General features: G+C 44.8%; 1 protein-coding gene across 5 annotated transcripts in view; it reads left to right on the plus strand.

Moving 5' to 3' along the window:
* Window positions 1-15,023, plus strand: part of LOC103356545 (RNA binding motif, single stranded interacting protein) — a 211,766-nt gene that overhangs the window by 64,066 nt on the left and 132,677 nt on the right. For all 5 annotated transcript variants that reach the window (XM_008280734.1, XM_008280759.1, XM_008280750.1 and 2 more), the window contains exon 4: window positions 10,711-10,802. In XM_008280734.1, coding sequence (XP_008278956.1) covers window positions 10,711-10,802 — 92 coding nt within the window. The remainder of the gene's footprint in view (window positions 1-10,710; window positions 10,803-15,023) is intronic.

Here is a 15,023-nt window from a genome sequence, read left to right on the forward strand (position 1 = left end):
GGGGGGGGGGCAGAGAGTGCTTTTTGCATCCGTTATTGGTTTCTCATTAGAGGGCCAAGATATAAACATTTGTCTATGTTGTACACTGTGCCGGCGCAATTAAGGATTCTCTTTGCCGCCCCCTCTGCCCTTTGAAAGTGAATTATGTGCAGATGAGAATCTCGACTGAAGTGTGGCCAACAGCGGACCTTTTCCAAATGCCTGTGCTCCCTCAAAGCCGTTCCAGAAAGAGGCGAAGGAGAAAGGGAGAGAAAGTGAGTGCCGCTTCCTGCTTGCGCTGCGTATTAATGACTCTAATTAGCAATAGCTGAGAGATAATCACATTGATTTGGACAGATTCAGCATGCACAACCTCACCGGATAACACCCGCGGCCTTTGTTAACACCTCCCAGTCACATACGCAAAAATCCCATTTCTGTCTTTTTTTTCCCCCAACCCGCTGCCCCCCCCTCCGTAAGTTCCAAGTTGGCCGCTCACCAAATGGGCGTCCGATTGGCCAAGTTTTGTCATAAATAGAAGCAGTCGGGCCATGAGCGCTGCATTCCTTGAGCTCTGACCTTTTGTATCCCCTCCACTTCCTGTGCTGCTGTTTCTGCATGCAGTGTGGTCGCCTCCCGCTCATGCGTTTGTATTTTTAATTCTTTTACGGGTACAGTGGAGGTTAAGTGAGATCCAAGAGCCCCCCCAAAAAAAAAAAAAAAATAAAAAAATCATGCATCATAATAGAGCGAGCTTTCCCAGGAGCCTTGTTGCACGCACATCTTTTGCAAATTTGTGAATTTTGTGAATTTCTGAAGTGTTATTGTTGACTGTCTGTCCTCTGGATCTAAACAAGACAGAAAAAAATCTGTAATCATTTCCAACCAAAAAGTACAAACAGACTCTTTCTTCTCCCGTCATTGGCTCAATCCGTTTTACAGCACATCCCCGGGCTCCTTTCCTCGTCTTGTTTGTTGACAAATGCTTCGGCGGGCACCGGCGGAAGGTGAAGAGGCGTACCCCGAGTCATCTCTTATCCCAGACCTAACCCGTGGATGGCAGGGGAACCACGACGTGAGATACGGCCTTCCACTGACCTGCCAAGGCCCCGGCCCCTCGCACATCCCCTGACTAATGATCGTACCCTTGATTAGTTAAGGAAGGCATAAATCATAACTGCAACGAACAGGAAGACTAGCTGGGGGCGGCCGGGCCGTTCCTCATGAATGACTAACAGATGCAAGACAAAAGAAATGGGCTGCGGAGTTGTTCGGAGGAATCGGACAATTTGTCTTTGTCCAGATTTCCATGTTTGTCTCTACCTGGAGACTTTCCTCCGTGTTCCGGGGGGCGCTTGCTTTTCATTGATCCGGCTTTGTTCAAATATTTAGCCTGTCCTCTCGTCCTGCTCCTCGCGGTGCTTTCGGGCCCCGGTACCTGACGTGATTACATTGCTTATTACACGCCGCCGCTCAAACGGGGAGAACGCGGCGCCGCAGAAGATGAATACCTAAGTTAGTAATCTCCAGGTACAGTCAGAACGAGGGGAGAGCAGCGGGTATTTTAAGACACTCTATAGGTGAGGTGAAAGAGAGGCGAGAAAGAGGGACTGCACCTGCTCTTTGTGTGGAAAAATGTGCTTATACTGCTTGTGGCATTTTCACATCAACGGGTACCATAATGAGCAGCTATTCAAGGTTGTTTGACATTCTAACCTGAGTGTGTGAAAGTGTGTCTACAAGTGTGGGTGCACTTGTATCGCCATGAATATAGAGTATGCTGACATGTGTGGCTGTGTGCGCGCCTTGCATGTGTGTGTGTTGGCATTTAGCGGTGTGTGTTTGCTGCTGCTCTTGTACACGCTCAGTGTTGGCGTTGGTGCTTTGAACACGCCAGTCTTTGTGTGCGCTCTTTGAGATGTCCGCGTGTGGGCTCTGTATAGCCACTCAGTTTTTTTTTTGTTTTTTTTTGCCACGGGTCTCGTTTTAACAACCTCTTGACAAGTAATTAACACCCTTCAGGTCTCAAACCTTTCTCGAGTGCTCTTCACATGTTGCACCAAACACATCGGGGTTTTTGCTGTTAAGTTAGCAAGCTGATGATGCTGCCGGAGAGCTGAGCGACGTGCCTGTGCAGAGACATTTAAAAGATTCCCATTTAAATCAGTGAACGGCAGCATTGAGCAGATTTTCTTTCAGCGTGTGAATACTTCATTTGTAAACGCCTCTTCAGCTTCACGACGATCATCTCGTGCTTCCAGAGGTGAAACTAAAAGCTGCACCTTTTGAACCCAGACGCCGTTTTTGTTTTTTTTGGGGGGATTTGTTTCCAGGTTGTGATATAAGCGTAGGACCGACGCTCCTCTGACAAACATATGTACTGTAAATAGTTTCTCAACTGAATTTAGGGGCTGGAAATGTAATAGAAGCCATATGGTGCTGCGCTGGAGCTAATGAGTGTGAATGGATATGAATTAATTAAGCAACAAAAGACAGAGAGCAGAAAGGAAGAAAAACGACGAAGAGAGAAATGAAGATGAAAGAAATGCTGAGACGGAGGGGAAGTGATTATTGTGAACCCGTATGTTAAAGTGCTTCTATATTTGACCTGTGAAAACGTTAATCTGCTTCGATATTAGCGAAGCAGATTCATGATCACGTCTACGGCGAGATTTAGCAACAGAATTAGCTTCTGACATAAAAGGAGACAATTAGCTGCTAACGTCAGGCTTTAGCAGTTTATTTGATCATATACAGGTTGCATTAATTCCGCTGGCACATTGCTGTTATACCATCTATAATACTTGCACAGGTATTGGATGAGGAATTAGTTTTTCCAACCTTGCGTTCAGTTTGTCTTCGGCACAACGAGCTGCCAGTGGCCCCCTTGGCCCTACGCCCTGGCGCTCTGCCCTCTGCAGATGCCGACTGCAGCTCTCTGACAAGGACACTCCTACACCTGAGAGAGAAGATGACAAGAAATACAATACAGCCAATGGGCTGGCTGCTTCAGTCCAAGACGAATGCCTTAGCTATAAATCCATGTTGCAGGGTTGATAAGTTAATTGCCTGTACTGCTATCTCTTCTCCAGTGTCTAATATAAAAGAGGCCTCTCTGAGAGTTATTTTACAGCAAATGGGTATTGTCTCCGAGCACACGGCAGGTAGGACGGCGACGCTGGACCAGTAAATGAGGGATCTTTATTTTGAGCTGCAGTGTATAAAAGCAATTTAGAAAAAGAAAACTTTGCACGTGGATGTTGAGTGGTTTTCTGATTGCAGCTGTTTATTTAACAGGCTGTTAGATGTACATGTAGTATTATCGGAGAAGTGTTGGCTCTTGACTTGTCACTTCCACGCAGCGTCGACGCCGCGATGACAGTGATGTGGTCAGAAGTCCCTCGCCTTAAGCAAACATTTTAATACGCAGCGTTAAAAAAAAAAATGCACTGCAGATGTTTCTCTGTGGGCTCCTTCAGCAGAAAGATAGATTTATGATCCTCCCCTGTTTACTCACGTACCCACACACATGTGAAAGTCGGGCGTCACACGCAAACATTCGTGCAACAAACAGACACGCACAGAGACGCACACACACACACACACACACACACACACACACACCACCACGTGGTTTAGTTGAGGGTAGCCGCAAAATTTATCATCAGTCAGCTGCTGGTAGTGCAGGATAAATGGGGGAGGACAGAGGAATGCAGCTCCAGCGAGGATGCTCTCCTCTGGGTTTGGAGCGGGACCAAGGCGGTCTTGGCTTGGCCACAGTTAGTCATGGATGCCATCTCGCTTTTTGAAACCACCGTTCTCTCCCTCAGTGTTTGCACAGCTCACCGCAGCCTCCCAAAACCACCGCCGCCACCCACCCTCCCTCCCTGCAGAGCAGAAGGGCTGGTCGAACCCCAAAACGGACAAAACTTATCTATAAATGTTCGCGCAATTAAATATTTCAACAGCTTCTTTTCATTCATGTCTTCTGCAGTACAGGGAATAAAATAATCTGTTGTACTGTTGGAGAATTTTATTCATCTAGTCATTGTTTTAGTCATTTATCAGGGAGAAGTAAATAAATATTAACTGGTTCAAACTTTGCAAATTTGTGAGAACCAGATGCTTTTCTGTCTTTTATATCATAATAAGCTGAATATCTTTAGTTTAATACTTTGGGTCAAACAAAAAAGCCTTCGTCTGGGCATGTCTCGTGTTTAAAATGTTTTAGTCTTTTAAAAAATAATCAACACGTTATTTAAATTTCACTTTGAGAAGCAGGAATCAGTGACTTTTATCCTTGACAAGTGACAATCTTCATTCAATTTTCTACCCTGTCATATATCTGCAGGTACAGCGAGGTAGAAGCGCTCACACTGTTGGATGGGACGTGATGCAGTACTACGAATCCATTAATCACAGGAATCATATTACAGCGTTGTTATGCATATTTGTCCAGCGAGTGGCCCATCTATTTCCTCCATTAACCATAATTACGTTAATACATGCAAGGTTTGAATTATAAACATACATGTAACTACAATGATTAATCGTCCATGTGCAACGGCGGCTTCAGAAGTCTTCCTGATGACTCACAAGGACGTAAACAATCACACTGTTTGGCCCGCGCACCGCTGTAATGCTCTGCGACTTGTCGGTGATTCATTATTCATAGTTAGGGCGTTATTATTCCATTGTATGCAGTGCAAAATGGGATCATTAGCGCCGAATATGAGAATGTGAAAAATGGATATATTGGGGAAAGTGATGGGGGGGATATTGTAGGTAGGAAACCCCAAACAATCCCGACTATTAGCAGATAAAGTATAGTAATTTTTCCCCAGAAGTAATTAGGATTAGCATAATTTGATGGTGAATGCATGTATGATGCACAGTTGATTGATACGTCGATACACGCGCTGTAATGAGTCCCTTATCTCCACTCGCCGCTCTAGACTTTTGTGTGAAGCGTAGCCCGAGGTGGTGCCGACTGTACACCTCCGTAAAGGGACTGTGTTCAGGAGCACACCGCCACGTAGACATACATCCATATAAGAAACGAGTGGAGTAGAAGCAGCGGTAGCACAGGAGTACTATCATGTAGTAACTGATTGAAGACGCTTCTTTTATCTTGACAGGCTCCCAGTTAGAGGCAGACTAAGAAATATGATACGGTGGCTCGTGTTCTCTTTATTCCTCCCAGAAAGACGGTCTGTGTGTGTCTGTACATGTGTGTGTGGACATACGTGTCCTTCAGGAAGCCCGTGTGCGTGTCCATATTAGTGTGCAGCTGCACAGCATTATCAGCAGCCACGCATGTAGTCAGTCACTTTGAGCTGCTTTTAAGTGACAGCTATCGATTGGATGTTTGTGTTTGTGCGGAGGCTTCAAAGCAACACCTTGCCCTCTGCATCCCACTTGAGATTGTAGCTCTGGAGTACCCGCATTGAATACAGTCGCAGTACAGCCTGTACTTGGCTGCAGGAGCTCATTCTTCAGGCAACATCTGTGTGTAGCTGCCTGTGTTTTTCTATGTGCTGTTTAAGGATGTGGAACATGATATTTTATTTTTATTTTTTCTGACCCAGGTCTTCTTTTACAACGTAATTGACTTTTTCTTCAGCTTCACTGAGGGTCAGTGTGATGTGCTGTAATGTGATGCAACCACAAGCATGCACTGCAACTGACTGGTGGTTCTGTACATGCAGTGCTTTATAGTAGACAGGTATGCAAATGTAGTCTACAAGGAAGCGTGCAATAAAATTAGTTCCAAAATGTTTATTTATTGTTTTCTGCAGTGGCTGTGGAATCAGTGCTAAGTTTAACTAGTGACTCTGATATATGCTATTTTAAATTTTTCTAATTTTTGGTGGTACATTAAACTATGTATGTTTGTTTAACCCTATTCAGCACCTTCATGTTGCATTACGTAGAAGGTCAGGACCCCCATTGGACCTCAAGAAGGAATACGTGCAAATTATTGTTGGTATTCATTATAAGATTCAAATACATTTTCTGATAAATTGACGTATTTTTGGTCCCAAATGCATGACAAATGTCCCTCGTTTTATATTTAAAATAAAAAAAAAATCTTCAAAAATAAATAAACAACACCTGTCACCTAAACCAAATGGCCCCAGAAGTCCTGACGAGGGTTAAAAAGGGGATAAAACATGTTCTAAGGCTACACGGGGCTGTGACACAAGGTCAGTTCATCGTATTTACATGATCGATGCAGATTTGAAAGCAGGTTCTGTTCATACACTCGGTACACATCAGTCAGCTGCACTGTCCTTCATGTTAAACAGAAAAACACAAGAGACTCCCATGCATGTGTCTGAAAGGCTGTGACATTGGTGGATATGGCAGATAGTTCGTCTACAGACTGGGCTGCAGCACCGCGTCAGTGTGGTTCTTCCTACCGTGGGTGGACAACTTCCTGCTTCATTCGGTTCAAATCAAAGCCTCCAAAGCAATGCAGCGTCCACTTCAATTATGACTCTTTTAATGATGAACCATAAAGGTGTGGACGACCGTCTTTACACAGTCTCTCCCCTTAACGAGAGTTTGTTCTGAGCGCCGTTTATTTCACAGGTCATGTCGCAAAACTCGAACTACACACGGACATCCACAAAGCGAAGCCCGAAGACTTGGCCGCGCGACAGAATTTGTGTAATGCGGACACTCGTGGACACAAAGAGCGTGAATCGGCCTGCGCTCCGGTCGGCGGTGCGGTTCAGCTCTCTGCGCCGGTGGTTCAGCGGAGTCAGGTGGCTGCTTCTGAAAGCCGTGATGTTTCCATTCATTTCCAGAAAGATTAATATCTTCTTCTTTTGCAAAATGTAAAAATGTTCTCGAAACGTGGTTTAGCATGTCCCTACATATACGAATAACAGAGCAGAAAATGTAGTTACAGTTCATCATGAATCTAAATAGAGCTCAGCAATATAATGCATGAATTCAGGTAAAAGCACTCCAACACATATACAGTATGCACGTATAGAAACGACGCCGTAACCCTTCACAGCCATCCTGCCGACTAAAAGCACAAACAGAGCTTCAAATGTTTCCATATCTCTCAATTATTTTTCTCTTTCTCAACAAAACAAGCCTTTAAGAGTTTTACCCCGTGGCTACGGATCAAACATCCGACATTACTGAATCATTATCAGCTGCAATAACCGCACAGTGGAAAGGCAAACCGGCTCCATTATTAAGGCACTAGTGTCAATTCAGTCTTCTTCAGCTGACCCCGAATAACCTCCTTCCTCGCTCTGCCTTTCTTTTGCACACACCTTTTCACTTGCTCTCTTTCCGTCTGCCTTCCTCTCGCAGCTTCCTCCATTCAGAGTGGACTGAATATAGGTCAGCATTCTCTAAAATCCTCCTCCTGCTAAAAGTTTGATAAGTGCACTCTAGGTAGTAGTGGGCTGAATATTAAATTTGTAATTGGGGGTTCCAAGTATCCGCCGTTGGAATATTCTGATTATTAAAGAGAATCAGCCGTCGCCCAGAGGGCCTGGGTAGCATTATGTGCGGTTCTCTAAATGTGCAGTTAATGGGTTCTAAAGAGCGGGAACGAGAGGAATCCGCCACCATTTAAAGGGTCAGCTCGCTCAAATAGTGAAAAAGCAAGTTTTCCGACTCGACCCCGGAGCGAAGGAGGTAAATGGAATTTTTTTGTTTGTGGCACTCGCGACGTTGGAAATGGCATTTAAAAAATTCAGCAGCTTTTCGAGCAGTGTTGTGGTGGGTTTTCTAGCTCAGTGTGAGCAGAGTAATGCAGATGAATTAATGGGAAGACTCTTAAAATATGAATTAATGAAGGAATGTGACGACTGTTGGTGCGTAAATAAAGTGGGTAGCATGCTGTGGTCTTTATAGCGACCAGATTTCAGCCTAAATAAAAACCTGTCAGAGAATCAGGACCCTCATCAGCTGCTCTGAGCTGCTGCCTCTATATAAAGATGGACAAACCCTCCATGACGTCAGCCAAAGGGTTAAAGCTCAGTGTGGTGGCTCCGACCGTCGCCATCTTGCCGGTGGACTGATTCCTTCTAAGCGGTTGAACGTGTCCACAAATTATCCATAACCCTAAACCTTCATGCAACCTAAACCAGGGGTGGGCAATCCTGGTCCTCGAGGGCCACAATCCTGCATGTTTTAGATGTTTCTTTCTTCCAACACACCTGATTCAATTGATCAGGATCGTTATCAGGCTTCTGCAGAGTTTGATGATGAGCTGATCATTTGAATCAGGTGTGATGGAACAAGGAAACATCTAAAACATGCAGGACTGTGGCCCTCGAGGACCAGGATTGGACACCCCTGACCTAAACTGTTGTCTCACACAGAGAACTAGATTCAGAAACCAACATCGATTTTCTACCAGGCTGTAAGCATGTTTATTTTTGCTGTGAAGTTTGGCGTTTTAACACGAGGCTCTATGAGCATTGAATCCCTTTTAGAGGCGGCCTCAAGTGGCCATTTGATGAACTGCAGTTTTTTGGTCCTTCATTTATCAGAGATGTGATTTTGCTTAAAGTCCTTTCAGACAGGTAGACAGACGCATACAGAAAGAGAACACCTTTGTTTTGATTTGTTTGTGTTGTTTATTTATGTATCTTATGTGGTATTTTTCCAGTGTGTAGTGAAAAAGAGCAAAACGCTATAGATAGTGTTAGTGAATCCACAACGTATAGGCAGCAGAAACATTTGGACTGTTGAGATTGCCGTTTACACATCGCTCTCCACCGCCCTCATCAAATCACCAAAGGCGCAAATGTACTTTGGGGATATGTTGTTTATATCCCCATATATATATATATATATATAGTAGAGATGCAGAGATGTGTGGTGTGCAGTCTATATGTCAACGGCATGGTGAAGCTGTAGCAGTCTGTAATGGTTCAACACCTGAGAGAAAATGCTCAGTGCTGGTGGTGGTTTGTCACCCATTTGTAGTCCCATTAAAGCCGTTAATAATCAATAATCACTTAATCTTCATTGGATTTGAAGGTGGCAGAAATGTCAGATAGATACCACAAAACCCAGAATCTTTGCACGGGTAGACACCACTGAAGTAATTAGCTAAACCAAACCCTCAATTAAACACTCTTTATTATTATTGTCAGGCTTTCTCTAAATATTGATTAAAATTGCAAATCTAGAGATGGTTTGCTGCGCTGTCTAATTGCAGCTGCTTATAAACCAAATTTATTCCAGTACTTTTAAAAAGTAAAGGTCCAGTTTCTCTTATTGCCTGTACTTGAACCTGGACATTTCACTTTGGCTCTTCATATTTCCACAATTAAAGAGCCGCCCCCCTCCCAGCCACACTCCAACAGCTGGCCATTAATCAGTCCTCGCGCTCGATTTCTCTTCCGCCACAGGTTATGATTTTCACATTACTCCACACTCCTTCACCGCCACCCGACAGGAAAATGACCCTCACAACCTCACCGCCACCGCCGCCACCATGACACACACACAAACACCTCTAACCACTGAGGAACCGAGACGTTTGCTGTCTTTATGAAGCAAACCGTGCTCAGGCGTGTTCAGTGTGTTTTCATACATGTGATGGTTGATCCGCCGATGGGGCGAACAGCGACGGCGAGCCCCCCCCCCTCCCTCCCCAATCTCGCAGCCATTATCCTTTTCTAATTACACTTTCCTTCTGAAACAGTGGATCAGAGGGCACCATTGACTGCTTTTAATCCGCCACCAAATTTTAATTAACACAGACGTGACCCCCGTCTCCGATACATCCCGGAGAACGTCGGGATCACAATAACTCATAAATCACAGCCGCAGATTTCATTCCCCTCGCTTTCCTCCGCTGATGAATTTCCAGATGGGGGCTGATGGCTGTTAATGTCAGGAAAAATATGAGAGAGAGAGAGAAGGACAGAGGGAGGCGGTGAGGAGACGAACAGAAAGGCTAAAATGTGAGAAGTATCGTGTCTTTATGTGCATGTAAGAGAGATGCAGTTGAAGAAAGAGAGCGAGAGAGAGACGGCAGCAGCTCTGGTATGCTGTCAACCTTTGAGAGATTTGTTACCGGGGAGAGGATTATGGAGGCTGTGAAATGGGGTTGTGTTAATATGCCGGGTGTTGAGGAACACGATGTGGGCCAGCCAGCCTGGCAGTCTCCAAAAATCAAAAGGCTGAACAAGTGAGAAGCAATGTTTTGAAGAATTAATTGACGTGCGTCTGCGTGTATGTGAGAGCGTACACGTGTGTAACATCCTTTAATCATGGAGTTTAAATCATGGACTTTTCATAAATTACCATTTCATTAATTACCCTACTTGTTGGAGTGACTGTGTGATATATTGAACCACAAACAGCGACGCTCTTCATTCCTGCTCTCCTGTGTGTGTTTTTTTTTTGTGTATCCGTGTGTGTCTGCACATGCATGCAGCGTGTCAGCCTACGTGGAGGTGGAGGTGGGCAGGGTGCCGGGGTTTGTTATTACTAAATCGCTCATCCATGCTACTAATTAAGATGCATAGCATCCCCCTATGAACGTCAGTGTCGCTAATTATCAAACAATGTAGTGCTCACCAGATATGAGAACTGGCAGCCTCTGTAGTCATGTTACCAACCTATTACTGCTACAATTACCAAGTGCCTGTCATTCTCCTTGTTAGTCATCTGCCTTCATTTTTGCTTTACTAATGTCTGTTTTTCTTTTCCTCTCTCTCTCTGCTCCTCTCCTCTCTCCAGGTTATGGCTTTGTGGATTTTGACAGCCCAGCTGCAGCACAGAAGGCCGTGTCGTCTCTCAAAGCCACCGGAGTGCAGGCCCAAATGGCCAAGGTAAGGCGTGTTTAAGAACAAGTTAGCATCTCCGCCTCACCGTGCATCGTCATTAGCACTTTGCTGCGCCTTCAGCTCCCTCCAGGGGATCTAGTATTGTGCGTTTAGCACACTTAATAGATCTGGATGATCTGGAAGCAGCCACATCCACACTGGTTCTGACCATAAACACATTTTATAGGAAGTCATTTTCCACACTGCTTTGCTGTTTAATGACAAAACTTGTTCACTCTAACATGAGAAGACTCCTGAACGTGGGCTGTTAACGGCGTCTCGGTGCTGCTCTGTGACGAGTTGGGAGGTGGCTGTGGTGCGTGGAGCTCTGTTTTATCTTACAGACACTCATGTACAAATGTGGGTCCCTCGTTTCAAGTGGTTCTGCGGGTTTGTTGTGTTACGTGCATGTGTGCTGCATTACAGCGGCTGAGGTTTGACCGGACACTTGTGCAGCGTTATGAGGCTGCTAAAGTGGAAGCAGATGAGACAAGCGCTCCAGTGATTTGAATCAGGTTGACAGAGAGGTGGATTACACGTATTAAAACTTCACTACAGGATCTTATGTTAATATTGTGACTGAATGCTTGTTAAGACACATTTGGCTGACTGACAAAAGGTACCGGGACAAGACTTTCCTCGCTCGCTGTGTGTCAAATCTAAGACTCCACTGTCCTTTCTCTCATTTTTATCTTCTAATTTTTTCCATTTCCCTGTTGGCTGCACAGAGACTTAACACAGACCAAAGCACAGCAGGGCCTCCTCTCTGCAGACGTCTACGACAGACAAGCCTGCACGACTGAACCGGGCTATTCTTGTACCAGTTAAAGATTGGGTCGTGTCAGAATATCTAAATAGGTGAGGAGAATGTCAGTGGCATTGAAGCAATAAATATGGTGATGACTATGAGGCTACACCGTGAGTGATTTTGTCAGATGAGATGGTAGGCATTTGATCTGATCCAAAAAATCCCCACCCCCCACGCCTCCCCCACCCCCCCACGCCTCCCCCACCTCCTCCTTGAAGCCAAAGAAGGCCTGATGAGATGGAGAACGGCGCCGGTGAAGATGACAGAATTGATGATAACGATGAAGGTGGCAATTATTTTGATCAAATGGGATGAGATGTGACAGGAGGAGATGATATTCCGCGTGGTGCTCAGGTGTGCCATTTCTCAAATGCGCCATTTGGCCGTTTCCTCTCCCCACCAGTGTCCTTCTTCCAATATTTATAAGAGGGCCGGCTCTCGGAATACAGATAAGACGCCGCCGCGCTCTTTGTCCATCTCGCTTTAAGACCACACTTTGCATCGCTCCCCTTTTCCTCAGTCAATATTTTCATGAGAGAGGTCTTGTGTCCCAAAACAAAAGAGCTGACCTTTTTAAGAATCTTTGTTTGCACGTTTGCTCGTGTGTGTGTGTGTGTGTGTGTGTGTGTGTGTGTGTGTGTGTGTGTGGGCACATTCGCAAAATCATTTTCTATTAGCATTTGTGTATAATAGTTTATTTTTGAATGCTCCCTTGTTCTGTTCACACAAATGGAAAGGCCAGCATTCTGCGCTGCCGCTCTGAGCTTTTATCACACTTGTGAGAGACATTAAGGAGTAGTTTGCTTTTATAGACTCTCTCTGCATCTCTCTAATGTCTCTTTACCAGGTATCACCACCATCACTCCACCGGCTCCTCCTCCTACCGCCACTTCAGCCCCTCTTCTTTCTCTTAAACCCCCTTCTCCTCTGCTTAATGCTGCATTTTTCTCCTCAGCACACTCACACATTTGTATTCATATCCACCATGTGTTGCCCTGCCAAACACCCAATGAGTGCAATTTATTCCCATCAATAATTAACAGCATGTTGTCTTTGTGCCTGCCTACCTGCCAAGGTGTCTCTGACACCCTCCGTTCTGCCATGACAGAGCAGCGTTCCCCTGGCGGGGCCGGATGAAAACGCAGGTGAGCGCCGAGGAAGGTGTGAATCACAGAGACGCCTGCTAACGCCACAGACGACTTCCACAATAAGAGCGTTCGGCCTGGTACTCTCGCTCCCTCTGCTCCGTTTTGTCACATATATCTCTCCACAACAAAGTAATAAACGAATCGCAAGTCGGAGCCAGAGGCTTTGAGCTCATTAAATAAAACTGTCACAGTAATCAAGTTGCGCCTTTTTTTTCCCGCCTTGACGCCATTAAAACACTTTTATTAAGGTGCCTTGTTTTAAACACAGCCGCAAAGGAGGCAAGAAACGGAGAGAAGAAGAAGAGAAGCGTCACTTGATTTTCCTCTTCTTCCACCGGTGCAACCGCCCGCTGTCTCTCTCCTCTTACTCCCCTTGGAATTTGAAATACCAAGGCAGCAGAGATGAAACATTGCCTTCCTTTTGTCTTGCCCTCCCCTGGGGATGGTGACAGCGAGAGGGAGGAGAGGAGCCATAATTAAGACACCTAAAGGACACTTCCCCCCTGTGCCTCCCTTCCTGTCACTCACCTCTACACAAGTCACAGATAAGAGCACTTAGCATAGGTGTGCAGCGGGTGTGTGTGTGTGTGTGTGTGTGCGCTTGAGTGTGTGTGTGTGTGTGTGTGTCAGTTGTGTATACTATGGGACTCTATGTATGCCTGTATACACAAAACCTTTTATTATTTGTGTGTACATTCAATGAAATACATATTTAGTCTTGTTTATTTCCCTGTGTACATACATTTGTGTAATTATCAGTGATTTTTCATTGTAATTATGTCGCCTGACCTTACCTTATAGTAGAAAAGCTTTCACCTTAATACAAAGAGCTGGAGGTAAAGATCGATGCCACTCTCTTGTGTAAATAAGAAGGAGGTGATTAGCCTAGCTTAGCATAAAGGCTGAGGGCAGGGCAGCTAGCGTGGCTCCAGCTAAAGCTCCAAAATAAGTTTAGAATGAAACAAGAGTGAGCAAGCTAGGCTAATTGTGTTTATGTGATGCTGTTTTTGGTGGATTTTAGGGGGGTTAAGGGAATTTTAGCCTAGCATAGCATAAAGGTTTGGAGCAAGGCAGCTAGCCTGGCTCCAGCTAAAGCTCCGAAAAAAGTTTATCATGAAACAAGAGTGAGCAATCTAGGCTAATTGAGTTTATTAGATGCTGTTTTTGGTGGATTTTGGGGGGTTAAGGGAATTTTAGCCTAGCTTAGCATAAAGGCTCTAATCAAGGCAGCTAGCCTTGCTCCAGCTAAAGCTTCGAAATAAGTTTATCATGAAACAAGAGTGAGCAAGCTAGGCTAATTGTGTTTATTAGAAACTGTTTTTGGAGGATTTTTGGGGGGGTCAAGGGAACTTTAGCCTAGCTTAGCATAAGCTACGCTAATTGTGTTTATTGGAGGATTTTGGGGGGGGAATTTTAGAAACATCCAGGCAGTAAATTCTCCCTCTTGCTACTAAAGGATCACAATTCTTGCTCTGAATAAACATATGAGATCTTCTCGTCTAACTCTTTGCGAAAAAAGCGAAAAAGCATTTTGTCCAACATGTCAGTTTTTTTTTTTTTGTTGTTTTTTTTTTTAAACAGTCGTGGTTCCATACAAGTAAATACTTAATGTCATTAATGTAAGAGGATGAAATATGTCATAAATTTGGTTATTGCTTGATGACATGTACTCAGATTTAAAGATGATAGCTCACAAAAGTGCTCATGTGCCATCACTGATTTATATCTCAGAACTTGCTAACGCTAAACAAAGACTGTAATTAGTCCGTACAAAAAAATAAAAAATGCTTAAGAGAGTATATTGCTAATCGTTTACAAGAGACATGGACAGGATTCATGTCAGGTATTTGTTCCATGCAGGTGTGTGCATGTGAGAGAGAAAAACAGTAAAGGCACGTACCGGCCTCCTCGCAGCGTGGACTCTATTCTCTATGCCACTTTGTTCAGGTAGCTTTCCGAACTGAGAAAACTGACACGTCGAGCAGACAGAATGATAACAGGTAAACGCCGCGTCTAGCTCCGCAGATGCAAACCTGTCAACCAGCCGCTCGCCTCACTCTCCACAGGCTGCCATTTTCCCCTTGAGCCAATCAGACTGAATTATGGGAAGGGCGCCCTCGATTGTGGTGTCTGTGTCGGAGAGGTAATTCCGCCTGACAGCTGCTTGCTTTCAGACAACAGCCAGTCTTTATGGAAATCATCCCTCCCTATTCTCGCTGCAGTCGGCTTCTGCTGATAACAGCCCGGATGAAAACAAAGCTGTCCTTTTTG

This window comes from Stegastes partitus, unplaced genomic scaffold (genome assembly GCF_000690725.1).
Source record: "Stegastes partitus isolate 25-593 unplaced genomic scaffold, Stegastes_partitus-1.0.2 Scaffold6, whole genome shotgun sequence".
Taxonomy (NCBI): Eukaryota; Metazoa; Chordata; class Actinopteri; family Pomacentridae; genus Stegastes; species Stegastes partitus.